General features: G+C 52.5%; 1 protein-coding gene across 1 annotated transcript; it reads left to right on the top strand.

Moving 5' to 3' along the window:
- Window positions 1-1,082: 1,082 nt before the first annotated feature.
- LOC119367191 (xyloglucan endotransglucosylase/hydrolase protein 15-like) lies at window positions 1,083-2,340 on the top strand. Its single transcript, XM_037632781.1, has 3 exons — window positions 1,083-1,302; window positions 1,393-1,493; window positions 1,594-2,340. Exons 1-3 carry the CDS (start codon window positions 1,128-1,130, stop codon window positions 2,173-2,175), a joined length of 858 nt encoding a protein of 285 aa, XP_037488678.1. The 5' UTR covers window positions 1,083-1,127; the 3' UTR covers window positions 2,176-2,340.
- The last annotated feature ends 15,349 nt before the right edge of the window (window positions 2,341-17,689 follow it).

The raw sequence follows: 17,689 nt of genomic DNA on the forward strand, positions 1-17,689 counted from the left end.
TGCTCTCTCACAACTAAAATTATGCCACATCGGCTGTGTTAATAGGTTGGGTCGATTTATCGGTCTGACAAGCTATTTATTAGCATCTGATCGGTCTGGCCCTCCAAGTAAAAAAAACTAAAAAAATGGTCCTCAAAATTTACGGGAAAATTCATCGACCTTGGTCGGTAAGTTTGTCCAGACAACACTTCGGCGAGCTTCACAGTCATGGCCATCATCAACATAATTGATTGAACAACTCATGGAGTTCGTCAAACCCAAAATCAACATCATCATGAATCATGACAAGGGTACTTTACCAAGGAGGCGCTAGTGATGACACCAACACTACATGGCGGCGAGCATGGAGGCGCCACACCGGAAGCCAGCCGAAGAGGTTGAGGTAGAGCTCGACCAGCGCACACGACGCGGATGCTCATGCCATGCCAAGCCGGAGGCTGTTTCAAATTCGGCCAGGCTTTGCGCTCATCCAGGCCGGCACCGTCTAGATCAAAACCAAAACAAACTATTCATTCACATAAACTCTTATATCTCAAGTGAAACTTAAATGTGGAATAAATAAGTTGCCCGCGCATATGTGGGTCACTGTGCGATTTTGGAGAAAGTAATCTACAGACGAGTCAGGCAGACCTTGATACTTGATTCATCCTCTGGAGCAAGTATTCCTCTTCGGTTCGTCACCCGTGTAATCATAATTAGCCCGTAAAAAAATCATAATAATTAGTAGTTGTCGGAAAAAAAGAAGGAGACTTGTCTTTCTTCGTTTGCATTGCGGTGCAGACTGCAGAGAAAGAATGATGCACGCCGGTCGCCGGGCAGCGGAGCAATGATGCTGGTGGGAGGGGCAACGGCCCGATGCCTTTCAAGACGTCCGGCACAAGTATGCCCTGCCTGCCATGTCAGGCACGTCGCCGAAGCAAAGTCATGAAGCTACGTGTCCGCGACACCACACCAGCTTTACTTTCCTCTCCTCATCATTCCACACGCCTCCAATCCATCCGTCGATATCATATTCCGACGTGCTCAAGGCACTATATATCTCTCCCTAGCTCGTCTATCAATCTCTCAAGACAAAGCATAGATTTCATAGATACATAGATAGTCGATCTTGACGTCGTCCAGCAAAGATGGGAAAGCCGGGAGCGTTGGTTCCAGTGATAGCTCTAGCTTTTGCATTGGTTCTTGGCCTCGTGTCTGGCGGCAACTTTTACGACGAATGCGACGCTACGTGGGAGCCCCAGAACTGCTGGACCTACGACGGCGGCAACAGCCTCTCCCTCGCCCTCGTCAGCAACTCATCAGGTCTTTCTTCAACCTCACAACTTCTGTATTTCTCATCGAGTTCTCTTCTGAGTTCTGACTATCAGCATGAATGAATGTATGGTTGGTCAGGCTCGATGATCCGGTCCAAGAGGCAGTTCATATACGGGACGGTGTCCACCATGATCCAACTCGTCAAGGGCGACTCCGCCGGCACCGTCACGACATACTACGTAAGCAGCTGCTCTGCTCCTAATCGATCATAGATATCTGCATCGACGAACCTTTTCATTCTTCAAGGATTAAGCGATGCCGGCGTTTGATTGTTTGCAGACATCGTCGGTGGGAGACGACCACGACGAGATCGACTTCGAGTTCCTGGGGAACGAGACGGGCCAGCCATACACGCTGCACACCAACGTCTACGCCGCCGGCGTCGGCGGCAAGGAGATGCAGTTCCGCCCCTGGTTCGACCCCACCGACGGCTACCACAACTACACCATCTCCTGGACGCCCTGCACGATCGTCTGGTACGTCGACGGGACGCCCATCCGGGCGTTCCGCAACTACGAGCGCACCCACGGCGTGGCCTTCCCGACGAGCCGCCCCATGTACGCCTACTCCAGCATCTGGGCGGCCGAGGACTGGGCCACGCAGGGCGGCCGCGTCAGGGCCGACTGGACCCGCGCGCCCTTCGTGGCCAGCTACCGCGGCATCGACCTCGACGTCTGCGAGTGCTACGGCGGCGACTGCGTCTACACATGCGCGGCGGCGTTCGGGGCCTGTGGCGGGCTCACCGGCGAACAGCGGGGGAAGATGCGGTGGGTGCAGGACAAGTACAGAATATACGACTACTGCGCCGATCACGAGGCCGGCAAGGTGCCCGGCGTCGAGTGCACCCTGCCGCAGTACTGATGAAGAGCATTCATTCATTGTGCATCATGCCGTTGCCAACCACGTTTATTTTGCACTTTCCACAGACTATGTTGGACTTCTTTTATCTGCTCTGTTCAAAATCCGCTCTTCGATTCCAGGCGTTCTGTATATCGAAATAATAAGAGCTGGGAGCTCTTTATTTCTTGTCAACGTGTTTTAGCACCATTTTTAGGTGTAGATCTAGCTTTTAGCCCAAACTACTGTGGTGGAGAGCAAAAATGCTAGATACACTGACTATATTGACGGACTTTTACAGACCAGCTGACTTGTCCTTTTTTAATTGGGCTAACTAACCTTCTTCTCCTAATTAATCGCCTCTCCCCTAAAGGCCCGTAATAGCCCGTTGATGTAGCAAAGCCGGGTGGAGAAAATATTATGAGTGCTAGGGGTTTTACCCTGCGAGTGCTGGGAGTCTTGAATTGGAGTGCTAGAGGTATTTTGTGAGTGCTAAGGATCCTGTACTGCGACTGATAGGGATGTCATGTTCAGTGATGGAGCATGAAACAAAATCAAAAACGGGTCAAAAGCGGGCCAATGGCTTACTCAGTGAACCATCTTTGGTTATTGGGCTAAATCCAGACCAAATCTTTACTCCTATAAAAGACTCAGTTGATGATGATGATGTGTCTGTCATTCGTCATTTTTGATCATTAGATCTGCATCTAACAACTGTGATGTAAGTTGTGGCCTTTTTGCAACAATATACCACTTCTCTGCTCCAATTTACAAAAAACCACTTAGTATCTTGAAACCAACCACAATCCTCCCATACCTCATCAAAACAGCCCAAAGAATATATTTTGAATGAAACATAAGATATTTTTAGTGGTATATGTATATTGAAACTAGACTGTTTCTTTCATTTTTGTGAATATGTATTATTCTACTTTGGATCCGTTGCAACATACGGGTACATTGCTAGGTTTTAAAGAAAGTCTAGAAAAAAGGACGGGCATGGCCCTGTTTGGTCCCAAAAGGATACGCACCTGGTCCTGATAGTGGTAGGGGTCCTATATTATGAATGTTAGGGGTGCCCAAAGCCTAGTATATTCACTCTCACACACATACACTTGCACGAGTAGTACTAAGGGCCTGTTCGGTGTCATTCCGCTCCACGGCTCTGCTCCGGGAGCGAGGAGCTGTAGTTTAAAAATCTTGGAGTGAGCAAATAGCCGCTCCGCGGATCCTAGGAGCTGGTGGATTGCCGAACGGGTCCTAAACTTTAAAACTGAGAGTTTTCTCTAGAGAAATGACATACAAGTGCGCATGTGAGAGGGAGATCTGGGAGGCAACACCATCAACAAGAGAAATTCAATTTCGGCATGTCAAAAGACAATTAATCTCCAATGTTAAAGTTTTGTTCCTTGAACACTAAGTATACACCACTGACATGCAAGTTTTATGAAATGTATGTGCAAATTATATTGTTACAAGTAACAGTACCATATGATTGTTCTTTCACACTATAAAACAGTACAACTTCTATGCACTTTGTGTGTATATTTAGTAGTCTTTTTCTTTAATTTTGTTTATTTTCATAAGGTAATACCAATGCCCTTAATTCATTACACCTAAGAATAACAGTTTTTTTATAAAAAAATAACATATGTGTTTGTTTATTGATAAGAATAAAGTGACCGACGCAAAAAACAATCATTTTTCTGACTTATGCTCTGGCTCTTACTTATTTGATATTTATTTTCAGTTGGATTTTCTTCTGTAATTATGCATGTGCAGCAGTTCGATGATGCAACCGCGTGATACTTCTCGGTTGCTATTAGAAGTTAAAATGAAATTATTTAAATTGATCTACTTAAATCATCATTGTTATAAGAGTGGCCCTCCAGGTTTGAGTGTAACTTATGCGTCTAAATGGACATTCTTTTTTCATTGTCGAAAAAAACTGGCACTCCAGTTTTTGTATATTAACTAAATTCATAAATTCAAATTTTCTGCAGATTCAAAAAATTAAAAATGAGCACGAATTTGTAAATTATTTGTGAATATAAAAATTGTATTGCAAACTAAATTCATGAATTTTGAAAGAAAATGTGCATTTGAAATGGTTCATAGATTTGAAAAATGTCTATGCGTTTGAAAAAACTTTACGAATTTTAGAAAAGTTCATTGATTTGAAGAAAATTCATGAAATCTGAAATAATTTCATGAATTTTAAAATTTTCATCACTTGAAAAAAATCGTGAAATTTGAAACAAAAATTCACGCATTGGAAAAAATATCGTGATTTCAGAAAAGTATGCGCATTTAAACAAATCATGAATTTGGAAAAAGAAAAGAAAAAAAATCAAAAAAGAAAACGGAAAAAACCGGAAAGAAAACGAAAAAAACAGAAAACCTGAAGAAAACCACGCTGGTAAGGATCTAGAAGCTTCTCAAAATCACAATGCACGAGCACTTGCAAAACCTGCACGTGGCTATGACACGCTGCGCACATGGAGAAAAATAACTAAATGGGACAAGGAAAATGTTTAAAATCACCCGGATGATTTCTCCCTCGCGTAAACCTCTCTTCCGAACGACATGTGCCATGTGGGGCCCCCTGAAGGCAATTATAATTGTTGCACTTGGATTGATTTGATCCCGTGATGGGATTACATAGTACAAGAAGGCTACAATATTTGGAAATAAACGAAACAGACTAAGATACGAATCCTCCTTGATTCGGCTGGCTGGACGTGTCCTGCACGTACACGTCTAACACCCCCCGCAGTCGGAGCAGGAGCTGGGCGGACGTTCAGGCTGTAGCGGAACTCGTTGAACACAGTCGACGGTAACCCTTTGGTGAAGATGTCAGCATACTGAGAAGACGTCGGCACATGGAGAACACGGCCATCTCCAAAAGCAACCCGCTCACGGACAAAATGAAGATCAATTTCCACATGCTTGGTGCGTTGATGTTGAACTGGGTTTGTCGAGAGGTAGACGGCGGAGATGTTGTCACAGTAGACCATAGTAGCTCGCTGAAGAGGACGGTGGAGCTCGGACAAAAGCTGGCGTAGCCAACATGCCTGGGCGACGATGTTGGCGACACCGCGGTATTCAGCCTCTGCGCTTGACCGGGAAACAGTTTGTTGTCGTTTGGAGGACCAAGATACCAAATTGTCACCGAGGAAGACGCCGGCCGTAGCCGGAGGTGGACTTGCATGTGTCAGGGCAGCCAGCCCAGTCGGCATCAGTGTAGGCAGTGAGCAATGCTAGCGACGAGCGATGTATCTGAAGTCCATGATTGATGGTACCGCAAAGATACCTAAGAATCCATTTGACAACATTAAGGTGTGGCTCCCGTGGGTCGTGCATGTACAAGCATACCTGCTGCACAGCATAGGCGACATCTGGTCTGGTGAATGATAGGTATTGGAGAGCACCCACAAGACTTCGATAGGAGGATGGATCATCGACAACAGTGCCAGTAGCACCCAGCTTTGACTGTGTGTCAACAGGAGTGGAACAGGTGTTGCACTCGCTCATGCCTGCACGCTCGAGAATGTCAACGATGTACTATCGCTGGGAGAGGAACATGCCATCGGAGGATCGAGTGACGGCGATACCGAGGAAGTAGTGCAGGGCTCCAAGGTCTTTGAGAGAGAACTCCCGCTCGAGAGCCATAATGGTTTGCTGAAGAAGTCACTCAGATGAAGCTGTCAGCACTATATCATCAACGTATAGCAGGAGGTAGACAATCTCACTGTTGCGGCTGTAGATGACGAGCGAGGGGTCTGCACGAGAACTGTCGGAGCCGAGGCAAAGAAGATGGTCGGTGAAACGGCTGTACCATGCTCGCGGCGCCTGTTTAAGCCCATAGAGAGACTTATTGAGGCGACACACATGGTCTGGTTTGGCAACATCGACGAATCCCGACGGCTGCACACAGTAGACTGTCTCAGTGAGTGTACCATGTAGAAATGCATTGTTGATGTCGAGTTGGTGAACCGGCTAGTCTTGTGCAATGGCAAAAGAGAGGACGGTTCAAACTGTTGTTGGCTTGACAACGGGGCTAAAAGTCTCACCGTAATCGACAGCGGCACGCTGGGTGAAGCCGCGGAGGACCCAACGTGCTTCACGGCGATCCAAGGACCCATCTTGCTTAAGCTTGTGCCGGAATATCCATTTACCAGAAACGACATTGGCACCGGGCGGACGGGGAACAAGATCCCAAGTCTGATTGTTTTGAAGAGCATTGAATTCGTCCACCATAGCAGAGTGCCAGTGAGTATCTTTAAGAGCACTCCGATAGCTCTTAGGTAGAGGACTAGGGACATCAACAAGAAGATTAAGTCGACCAACAGGCAAAGATAGGCCACACTTTCCACGGGTAAACATCGAGTGAGAATTGTTGTCAAGGGGAGGTCCAACAGGAGCCGAAACTACAGGTAGAGTTAGAGGTGTAACTGGAGGAGTCGGAGGGGTGGGCCGCTCAGGTGTAGGAGGCATGGGTGGCTCAGGTGGATGTGGTGTGGCCAGCATCGGTGCTGGAGGTTGGTTGATTTTTGAGGGAATAATGATAGGATGATCATCTAAAAAGGACAGATCAACTTCCGTAGGGGCTGGTGTTGATTGTTTAGCAAAAGGGAAGGTGTTCTCATCGAAGACAACATGTCTAGAGATGATGATTTTATGTGTAGTGAGGTCAAGACAGCGATATCCATGATGGTTAGAGGGGTACCCGAGGAAAACGCACGCGGTCGTGCGTGGAGCTAATTTGTGTGGTGCTATGGCGGATAGGTTAGGATAGCACAAACAACCGAAAACACGCAAGTGTTCTAGGGGGAGAGGTAGGCCGCGGAGAGCCTCATAAGGTGTACGTTGTTGCAATGTTTTGGTTTGGTGTAGGTTGAAGAGGAAAGTGGCAGTGTGAAGAGCTTCAACCCAATAGGCCGGTGGTAAGCTGGCTTAGAAAAGAAGGGAACGCACCATGTTATTAGTGGAGCGGATGACAGGTTCAGCTTTGCCGTTCTATGGAGAGGTGTATGGACAAGACATGCGAAGAGTGGCACCAAGGGATAGGAGAAACTTGTGACCACTGGTATTGTCGAATTCGTGTCCATTGTCACATTGTACAGATTGGATGGTTGCTTTAAACTGAGTGGAGACATAGGCAAAAAAGTGTTTGAGTGTAGAGGAAGTGTCAGATTTTAAACGCAAAGGAAAAGTCCAAAGGTAATGGGTGAAATCATCTAACACAACTAGGTAGTATTTGTAGCCAGACACACTAGAAAGAGGCGAAGTCCACAAATCACAATGGATGAGTTGAAAAGGACAAGTAGTCTGAGTAGTAGATGTATCAAAAGGTAGACGAACATGTTTTCCTAATTGACAAGTATGACATAAATGGTCATCATTATTGTTTTTGTTACAAGGAAAAGAAAATGCACGTGCTAGGTCCGACAAAGCTTGACTACTGAGATGGCCTAGACGACGATGCCACAATGTTGAGGATGACGTGGTGGCGGAGAGAGCTTGCGGAGTGGAAGACGGCCACCAGAAAGGGTAGAGTTCGCCGGAACTATTGCACCTGATGATCTCGTTCTTGGTGCCGAAGTCCTTCACAGAGAGACCAAAAGGATCAAACTCAACAGAAATAAGATTATCAGTGGTGAGCTTACATACAGAAATAAGATTTTTGATAATGTCAGGTGTAACTAGAACATTATTAAGAGAGAATGAATGATTAGGAGTAGAGAGGGTGGTGTGACCGGTGCACGTGATGGGAAGGGCTTGACCATTGCCAATGATGACATGAGGGTAAGATGAGTTAGAAGGAAGGAGGTGTGAAAGGTTACCCTGATTGCCGGTCATGTGAGCGGAAGCGCCTGAGTCCATGTACCATTCGTTTGAAGATGGTGGTGTCAAGGACATTGTGTTGAAAGCCTGCATGAGTGATCCTTGGTCGAAGGACGGATGCGGATTAGCATATGTCGGTCCAGATGATGGAGCGGGTGGCGGCGCTCCGGTCGGCCAAGAGATGGGTGGCGTAGGCGTTCCTGCTGACCACGGCATTGGCTAGGGGGCACCATAGGGCCAGGGAGGCGGGAGGGTTAGCATGGCATGATGTGCCTATGATGGGCCAAGAAGGGACGGTCGCTGAGGCTGACCTGGCCACATCTGGATGGACCCTGCCCAAGGGTTTTGCATGGATGGCTATGGTGCCGGTGAGCCCATCGCCGGTGTGTTTGTGTTGCCGCCTTGCTGTTGGGAAGGTCTGGAGTGGAGATAGCGGCATCGCGCACCAAATCGGCAACTCCCACATTGGAAGTTGCGGCATGTGTCGGGGCGACGCGGAGGCGGCATGGTAGCTGCAGGTCCGTGCGATGGGGGAGGCGCAGAGACGCCTCGGGCGGCGAAGGCAGTCGGAGTCGAGGAGGAGGACTCTGACTGTTGTAGCGTGAGCTCCTCGAGCAGAAGGGACGAGCGCACATCCAGGAAGGACGGGAGTCGGTGCTGCTTGAGGGTCAACGTGCGCATGTAGGCAAGCCGTGATCCGAGTCCGCGAAGCATGTTCTGAACGAGACGCTTGTCGGTGATGGTCGTGCCCAGCGCGTTGAGCTCGTCGGAGAGGACCTTCTGCTTGTGACAGTAGTCAGCCACGGTCATGGTGCCTTGCTGGAGACCATGGAACTCTTGCTCGAGGTAGGAGGAGCGAGTCTCGGAGTTGTCGTGGTAGATGTTGGAGAGCAGGGTCCACAACGAGTGGGCAGGGAGTGGCGTGGTGGTGTCAACGATCATGGCGAGAAGCTCAGGCGCGACGGCGATGAACACCTATGGGACCGGCGGACCGAGCCCCTTTCGGTTTGGCGGGGGGCGGAGATCGCACGAAGAGCGGATCGAGGCGAAGCACACGAGCAGTTTACCCAGCTTCGGAGCTCTCCGGAGAGATAACACTCCTACTGCTGCATGTCTGAGTGTATTGAGTTCTTGCTCGGGAGCGCTGAGTGCTACAGTACACACTAGCTGCTAACGAGACCGAGTGTGAGTGTTTTTCTGCCCTCCGAACCCCCCTCTACGTTGCGCATGGGCCTCCTTTTATATGCTAAAGGGGTCTCCGACAGGTGGCAACATAGACAAGGGTAAAAATGGAAAAAAGAATTGCGGTTGGTACAACTACCTGTACAGTGTATCATACCTAACCCTGACGGTAGGGGACAAAGGCATTAAATGCCCGTCTACGTCACCCAAATAGTGCAAAAAGGGACCGTCAGGGACGCCACCGCTTGCCACGATGGCAATCTTGTCAGCGTCGCTTGCCATCGTGCACCGCTGGCCGCACAGCCTCTTGCCACGCGCGCCTGGAAAGGTCCCAGGGCGACACGTTGGTGGATGTGCTGGAGCACGGGTACAGAGTGGTAGTTTGCCGCGGCAAGCGCCTTGCCGCGGTCGTTGTCTTGTCGCGTCCGGAAGCTTGTCGCTCACCGGGCCTTGCCGGGACGCGTGGCGCGTCGCGGCAAGTTCCTTGAGATGCCTTGGTTGGCCTTCCCGGCAAGCTCCTCTTGCCGGGGCCTTGTCTCCTTGGCTTGAATATTTTGTTCTTGAATGGCTCCAAAGGAACCACGGAGGACCTTGGCGGTCACCCGGCAAGCCTTGCCGCGGGGTGCTGCAACTGCCCGTGCACAAGTTCGGGATACTAGGGTACCCCTACTCTAGTACACCGACAGGAGCCCCCGGGCCTGGGCCACACACGGTGCCGAGCGCTGTTGGGCCAGGCCCAGAACAGGGCATGTGCACGCGCGGCCTGGGTTACGCCGTATCTCACTCTGTATCCACCGCGCCCTCCCTGAACGGCACGCGTCGAATGCGGCGTCGTGGGAATGATCGTGGGTGGTTTCTTTATTCGGAAAGACGGAACGTCTGCCCCCTCCCTCTTTATAAGCAGGGGAAACAGGGGCAGTTCGCCCATCTCGCCGGTTGCTATTCCAATCTCAAAAATCTCTGCCGCTCCCCCCTTCTTCCCAAAGCTGAAAGAGAGCAGCGCTCCGCCCCCCATCGCCACCGGCACCACCAACACCGTCGATCTCTCTCACCACCTCCGCCATGGCTCCGAAAGCCGGGAAGGTTGTGAAGTCGGCCGAGGCGCAGCGGCTCGTGGCGCTGCGAAAGGAGCGGCCAATCTTCCCCCCTCAGCTCGCCGCGAAGGAGCTGAGGGAGTATTACTACCTCTTCTGGTCGATGGAGACGCGAGCGCATCCGCGCACGAAGGTACTCTCAGCTGCCGCTTCGGAACTGGCTCTGAATGGATATCCCTTCTTCGCGTTGTTCTTCTACTGCGGGCTCTGCCCGCCTTTCTCTGAGTTTTTCTGTGACATTATGAACACCTACGGGTTCCGCCTCCTTGACTTCACCCCCAACGCCGTACTGACTATGGCCGTTTTCGCACATCTCTGCGAAAACTTTGTCAGAGTCTATCCAAATGTAGCTCTTTTTTGCCACTTCTTTATGCCCCGAGTTGAGAAAGGGGAGCCTTTATCCGGCGGAATCGCCTGGATCTCGAGAACTGGCAAGAAGGAAGCTTATCTGAAGGGAGAGCTCCGCAGCAAGTGGGAAGAATGGAGAGCAGACTGGTGCTGGATTGTCGAGGAGAACCCGCAGCCATTTACCGCCCAACGCCAAGCTCCAGTAGCGCGCGGCAACGATTGGAGCAACGTGGCCCCGGAAGACGATAGGCTGAAGATTGCCGTCACCCGGATCCTACGCCTCAGGCTTGCCGGGCTCACCGTAGGCGCCGTTGGCGCAGATTTTCTTCGCCGCCGCATCACCCCCTGCAGGAGAGGAGGAGACCCGCATGGGAGTTCCAGAATGCGGCGGATATCATGAGGCTGCGCCCGGGCCTCAACTTCAACTTCACTGTCCTGGAACTGGACGTGATGCTCCTGGAACTGTTCAAGCGCGATCCTCAACATCCCAAAGCGTTCATGTTGCCGAGGGGTGTCGTTCCGCTGTGCAACAACTCCTCGCTCGACCGCATCCGTGCAATGATGCCGCTGTGCGATTCACATGGAATTGTCCCAACTTGGCAAGAGCCTGCAGACGACGTCGTGCAGGAGTTCTTTGACGGCTTGGTAGAAGTGCCGGTCCCCTCTGATGAACAGAAGAGCCTTACTCGCGACACCACCGATACGAAGATGCAGCGCATCGCCACTAGGCTGGAAGAGGCGGCGGCAGCAGCTGCCGCGGGCGAGTTCGGATTCACCGTGGAGGAGGCAGAGGCAGCAGAGGCGGCAAGCCTTGCCGAGCGAGAGGAGCTTGCCGGCGAGGGAGAGCTTGTCGGGCCTGAAGCTGAGTTGAGCGAGCCCGCTGAGGGCGCGAGCGACTCGTTGAAGATCGACTCCTCCTCTTTCTCACCTTCAGACAGCTCACCGCAAGCAGAGCCCCCAACTCCACCAAGAAGGCGTCTCCGCAAGGCCGTGGACGTAGCGGGGTGGCAGACGGGTCAACAGCCGCCGTGCCGCGCGATGCGCTCTACCGTGGCAAGCACTGTTGCCGCGGGAGCACCTCACGCTACTGCGGCAACTGGAGCGGGGCCCTCCCGGACCACCGCTTCTGCTCCCGCCAAGCGGCTAAGGGAACCTACTCCTCCGCCTTGTCGCGCCGAAGGTGGGCCGGACTTCGACCTCTCCGCGCTCAGCTCCGACGAGGAAGAGGAAGAGTAAGATTCTTTGCTGTACTTGTAGTTCTTCAATTCTTGTTGTTTTGTCTTGTATCTGATTTGCTTTACTCCGAACCCATTCCTTTTCAGGACTTTGGCCCAGAGAGCGGCCAAGAGAGCCAAGGTCCCGGTGATTGTCATCGAGGACGAACCCACCGCGACAGCAGGGTGTGTGTCCGAGACCACCTTGCCGGACCCGGCAACTATTCCCCAAAGCAGCCCCCAGCGCAGCCCCCAGCGTAAGTATATGGTTTACTTCCTACTGTTAGACGCGCATGGGTGCTTTTTCTTTGCTGACATCTGACTATTGGTTTGCGCAGGAGCAGAGCAATCTCACCAGGAGTGCCCGGAAGCCGCTCCAGACATGCCCTCTGCTTCGACTACACCGCCAAGGGAGGATTCCCCGGCAAGGGAGATTTTTCCAGTAAGGGAGAAGTCTCCGGCAAGGGACAGTTCTCCGGCAAGGGACAGCACCAGCGACCCCCCGGTGGCGGAGACCGCGATTGTAGATCCTAGTACAGGTAATCCTCTTGCTTGAAAACTTCCCTTGGGTTCTTCTTCTGATTTTCTTTTTGAATATTTGCTTGACTTTTCTCCCCTTTCCGGTCGTCAGGTCCATCTGCCACGGAGCCGATGGAAACCGAGGTCGTCGGCGAGGAGAACGCGCGCGGCAATACCGACGATGCCGCTGTCACCGAAGAAGAAGCCGGCGCTGATGATCCCGCCGGTGAAGAGGCCGCCAAAGCTGCCGCCGCAGAAGCTGGCGAGGGGTCCGGCGATCGCACTAACGACCCCGAGGCCGCAGGAGCATCAGGCGCTACGCCGACCGCCGATCCCTCCGCCGCTGCTGCAGCGTCAGGCTCCGAAGAACCTCAGCCCGGCGCCTATTTGAAGGCCGGCGATGGCGTCTTCATCAAGCTCCCCTGGGCATCGAGCTCCAGGGCGCCGATCGAAGGAGAAATCTTTAATGAAGAATTGCTCGCCTCCGCTGGGCTGACGCTGGTCGACACGCCGAGCAGCAGCAGCGGCGAGCCTGAGGAGGAGCAGCTGTTGCGGAAGCTGTTGTTGCTCTACCGCGCCCAACAGGCCAAGCTGGTATCCTGAGAAGCGCTTGTCGCGAAGGCGGGAGTGGACATCGAAAAGCGCGTGGAGGAGCTCCGGGGCCTCAACCAGGAAGCTCTCCGGTCCCCTGGAAAAGGAGCGGGAGCAACTCGCCGAGGAGCGGAAAGCCTTCCTCCTCGAGAAGGCTGAAGTTGAAGAGCAACAGTAATTTGCTGCCGAGAAGCTGTCTGCGCAGGAAGGCGAGTTGGCGCAACGGAAGGTTAACCTTGACAGCCACGAGGAGGAGCTTGCCGCGCGCGAGCAAACATTCGGCGGGGCTCTCAAGGAAGCAGAGGATGCTGCCGCAGGTAGGGGGCATCGAGGTTGTGTGAACCTGATCCAGCGTTCACACGAGCTAGATCTTCATCTTCTTCATCGACATGCCACCGAAGAAGAAGGCTTCGGCGGCAGCTGTTCCGTCCACGTCGATCACACCACTACCGGAGCAAACGGGTGGTGGGGTAGACGCCGGCGGAAGAACGGGTAACGACGAGGGAGCTCACGGTGCTGCCAGGTCCAAGGACAAGGCTGCGCAGACCTCGGCGTCCGTACATGCACCGCGCCCATCTCAGGACGCGTAGGACCGACGGCGTCATGGTATTCGCAGGGCCATACGTTCGTTGGACCAAGATCGAGCTGGTGGATCTCGGGGTGCTCAAGACCATACATGCTAGCATGAGCAAGACACGGTCGCCTGGACGGGATACTGCTCCTTCTAACATAGTTAGATGTTCGAGCATATCCCGCTCCTCGCGCCGTTCGCCACTGCCGCCCACTACTCCAGCAGAAGCTTTGGCGCGAGCTCAACTGCTCCTGGATTACCCTCCAACGGCAGACAAGATCGATGAATGGAGGGCCACCATTCAGAGTCTCATCGGCTTCGCCAACGGCGACACTCCGCGGTAGCCGAGTATATCACTGCTGCGGCAGGACTGCCAGGCACGAGCCGATGGCGATGAAACCGGTGGGGGTGCAACCACCATGCACTCTCCACCCCGAAGGCCAAGATCGTCGACTCGCCGGATCCACCTCGACAGCGACTCCACCGCATCATCAGATCCACGAGCTCGTCGCGATCAGCGCCAAGTTCTTCATGAACGACAGCAAGAAGACGCTCGAACTCGCATCGAGTGCCGAAGAGAAGCGCGGCGTCAATCGGACCAGCGCGCTGGGCCCTCTGTCGACATGCATGCACCAGGGGAACCAGGCGACTTGCCATACGCGGTAGGTTGCCCTGCGTTCACTCGTGAGCTGCGGCAAGTCCAGTGGCCCAGCACGAAGAATTTCAAGCCAGACGTACCAGAGAAGTACGACGGCAAGTCGCATCCGTCGGAGTTCCTCAGCATCTACACCATCGCGGTGCAAGCTGCCAGGGGGCGGGACGACAAGATCCTGGCCAACTACTTCCCGCTGGTGCTCAAGCCCAATGTCAGATCCTGGCTCATGCACTTGCCGGACAACTCCATATCCTCCTGGGCAGACCTATGCCATCAGTTTGTCGGCGCCTTTACAGGCGGCCACAAGCCTCATGGCCAAGAGAGCGACCTTCATCTGCTCGCCCAGAAGGAAGGAGAGCCCCTGCGCAAGTACATTCAGAGATTCAGCCGCGTACAGCACAACATCCCAGATGTCCACCCTGCCGCGGTAATCAGCGCGTTCCATCCGAACGTGTGAAACCGTAGGATGCGGGAGGAGATGTCGATGTGCAAGATCAGAGACGTCAGTGAGCTATATGCCCTGGCTGACAAGTGTGCACGTGCTGAGGAAGGGAGGAAACTCCCCGGAGAGAATACAGAAGCAGGGGGGGTCTGATAGTGAGGAGGCTGCCCCGGCAAAGAAAACCCGACGGCGGAACAACAGGAAGAAGAAAGGCAAAGATGTGCTAGCCGTTGAGTAGTCCGGCAACGGAGGTGGTGCCAAGAAAGCCAAAGCTGGTAGCTCCGGCGAGGAGATTGCCGCAGGCACCAACTACCAGGCTGTGGCGGTCGCCGACAAGCAGGACGACACCAATAAGCAGTACTGCAAGATTCACCGCACCAAGGGCCATGACCTCCAGAGCTACAAGAAGGTCGAGCAGCTTGTCGAGCAGCAAAAGGCTGAATATGAACGACGCGACAAGGAGAAGGCCCAGGAAGGTGCTGGAGGAGCCAGCAAGAAACGCCCCGGCCGAGGAGAACGCCGCGGCAAGGCCAAGCAGCGGCAAGGAGACAGACCTCCCCGCGGCCGCGACAAGGATGAAGATGACGACAACGATGAAGATATGGATGATGACGAGACCGATGAGCAGGAGTTCCAGAAAGCCACAGAGGTCCTGTGCGTTGATGGCGGTGCTTCTCTGCATACTTCACACCACCAGCTGAAGCAGTGGGTGCGGGAAGTCAATGCGGCAGAACCACCCGTCGAGTCCCGCAAGCCTCTGAAATGGTCCAGCACGCCTATCATCTTTGATATTGAGGACCACCCTGATCGCATAACTGCGGTCGGGTGCTTGCCGATGTTGGTTTCACCAACTATCCGCAAACTCAAGGTCACTAAGATGCTAGTTGACGGCGGGGCCGGCTTGAACCTGATCTCCTCCGCGGTACTCCAGAAACTCCAGATCCCTGATGGCGAGCTCGAAGAGACCGGCACATTCCAAGGAATCAATCTGGGAAGGAGCAAGCCGAAGGGAAAGATCACGTTGCCAGTGACATTTGGCAGCGAGTTGAACTTCAGGACTGAGAGGGTCACTTTTGACGTTGCTGACTTTCCATTGCCTTACAATGGGATACTTGGCCGTCTATCACTCGCCAAATTCATGGCAGCCTCTCACTATGCATACAACATGCTGAAGATGCCAGGCCCAATAAGTGTCATCTCTGTCCCTGGCGACAAGAAGGATGCTCTTATCTGCGCTGACAAGATCTACCGGGAAGCAGCAGCCGCAACAGATCGCAAGTCACTTGCCGTTGAAGCTCCCGGGGCGAAGAAGAAGACCAAGTCCGGCAAGAGTTCTGATGCCCACTCCGGCATGCGCACCTCTTCGGAGTGCTGCGCTACCGTCGAGGACGCACCATCGAGCTCCACCGGCAAGTGTAAGAAGACAATGGCAGCTCCACCAGAGACCAAGAAGGTGTCCGCCAAGGAGGATGGCACTGGTGGTACCTTCACCATCAGTGCCACTCTCGACCCTAAATAGGAAAGCGCGCTCATTGCTTTCCTGCGGGCGAACGTCGACGTATTTGCGTGGCAACCGTCTGACATCCCCGGTGTTCCCAGGAAAGTAATCGAGCACCATCTTGCCGTTTGTCATCATGCGCGGCCCGTCAAGCAGAAAGTCAGGAAATAGGCAGTGGAACGCCAAGAATTCATCGCAGAAGAAATCAAGAAATTGGAAGCAGCAGGCCTTGTCAGAGGAGTGCTCCATCCTACGTGGTTGGCCAACCCTGTTGTCGTGCGCAAGGCAAACAGGAAATGGAGGCTTTGTATCGACTTTACCGATGTCAATAAAGCTTGTCCCAAAGACCCATTTCCCTTGCCGCGCATCGACCAGATTGTTGACTCCACGGCCGGATGTGACTTGCTTTCATTTCTTGATGCACACTCAGGATACCAACAGATCTTCATGGCAGAAGAGGATGAGGAGAAGACCGCATTCATCACCCCATGTGGCACATACTGTTTCGTACGGATGCCTTTCGGTTTAAAGAATGCTGGTTCAACATTTGCAAGGGTAGTCCATGACGCTTTTGAACCGCAAATACACAGAAATGTGGAAGCCTACATGGATGACATAGTAGTCAAGAGCAAGGACAAGGCGACTCTGATTCAAGATTTAGACGAAACCTTTGCAAATCTGTGCAATATCAACCTCAAGCTTAACCCTGAGAAGTGTGTGTTTGGAGTCCCCTCCGGCAAGCTTCTCGGGTTCTTCGTGTCTCAGCGGGGAATTGAAGCCAATCCCGACAAGATCAAGGCCATTGAGCAGATTGAAGCACCAAAGCGCGTCAAGGATGTAAGAAGACTTGCCGGTTGCGTAGCTGCTCTCAGCAGGTTTATCTCTAGGTCTGCTGAGCGCGCCCTGCCATTTTTCAAAATTTTGAAAAAGGCAGGTCCAATGAAATGGACTCCCGAAGCGGAGGCTGCACTGCAGGACTTAAAGAGATACCTGTCCTCCACTCCAACACTTGTCGCACCTAAGCCACAAGACAAGTTGCTGCTATATATAGCGGCAACCAATCAAGTGGTTAGTGCTGCGTTAGTAGCGGAGAGGGAGGCGGATGATGAGCCAGCAATCACGGCAGATGCATCCAGCGACAAGCAGGGGACTTCACCGGCAAGCTCTGGTCCCGACAAAGATGGATCTACGCAGGCGCGTGAGAATATGCAGAAAAGAATGGTGCAACGCCTAGTTTACTTTGTCAGTTCCCTTCTGGAGGGGGCTAGGTCAAGGTACTCTGGTGTGTAGAAATTGCTTTTCGGCCTTCTCATGGCCTAGAGAAAGCTGCGCCATTACTTCCAAGCACATGAGATCACAGTCGTCACTCGTTTTCCGCTGAAGAGGATACTGCAAAATCCAGAAGCAACAGGCAGGATTGTCGAGTGGGCACTGGAACTATCAAGCTTTAGCCTCAAGTTTGAGAGCACTTCAACTATCCAAAGCAGAGCATTGGCAGAGTTCATAGCAGAATGGACGCCAACACAAGATGAAGAAATTCCAGAAACGAGCATCCCCGTCAAGGAAGCAAGCAAAGA

This window comes from Triticum dicoccoides, chromosome 2B, assembly GCF_002162155.2.
Source record: "Triticum dicoccoides isolate Atlit2015 ecotype Zavitan chromosome 2B, WEW_v2.0, whole genome shotgun sequence".
Lineage (NCBI taxonomy): Eukaryota > Viridiplantae > Streptophyta > Magnoliopsida > Poales > Poaceae > Triticum > Triticum dicoccoides.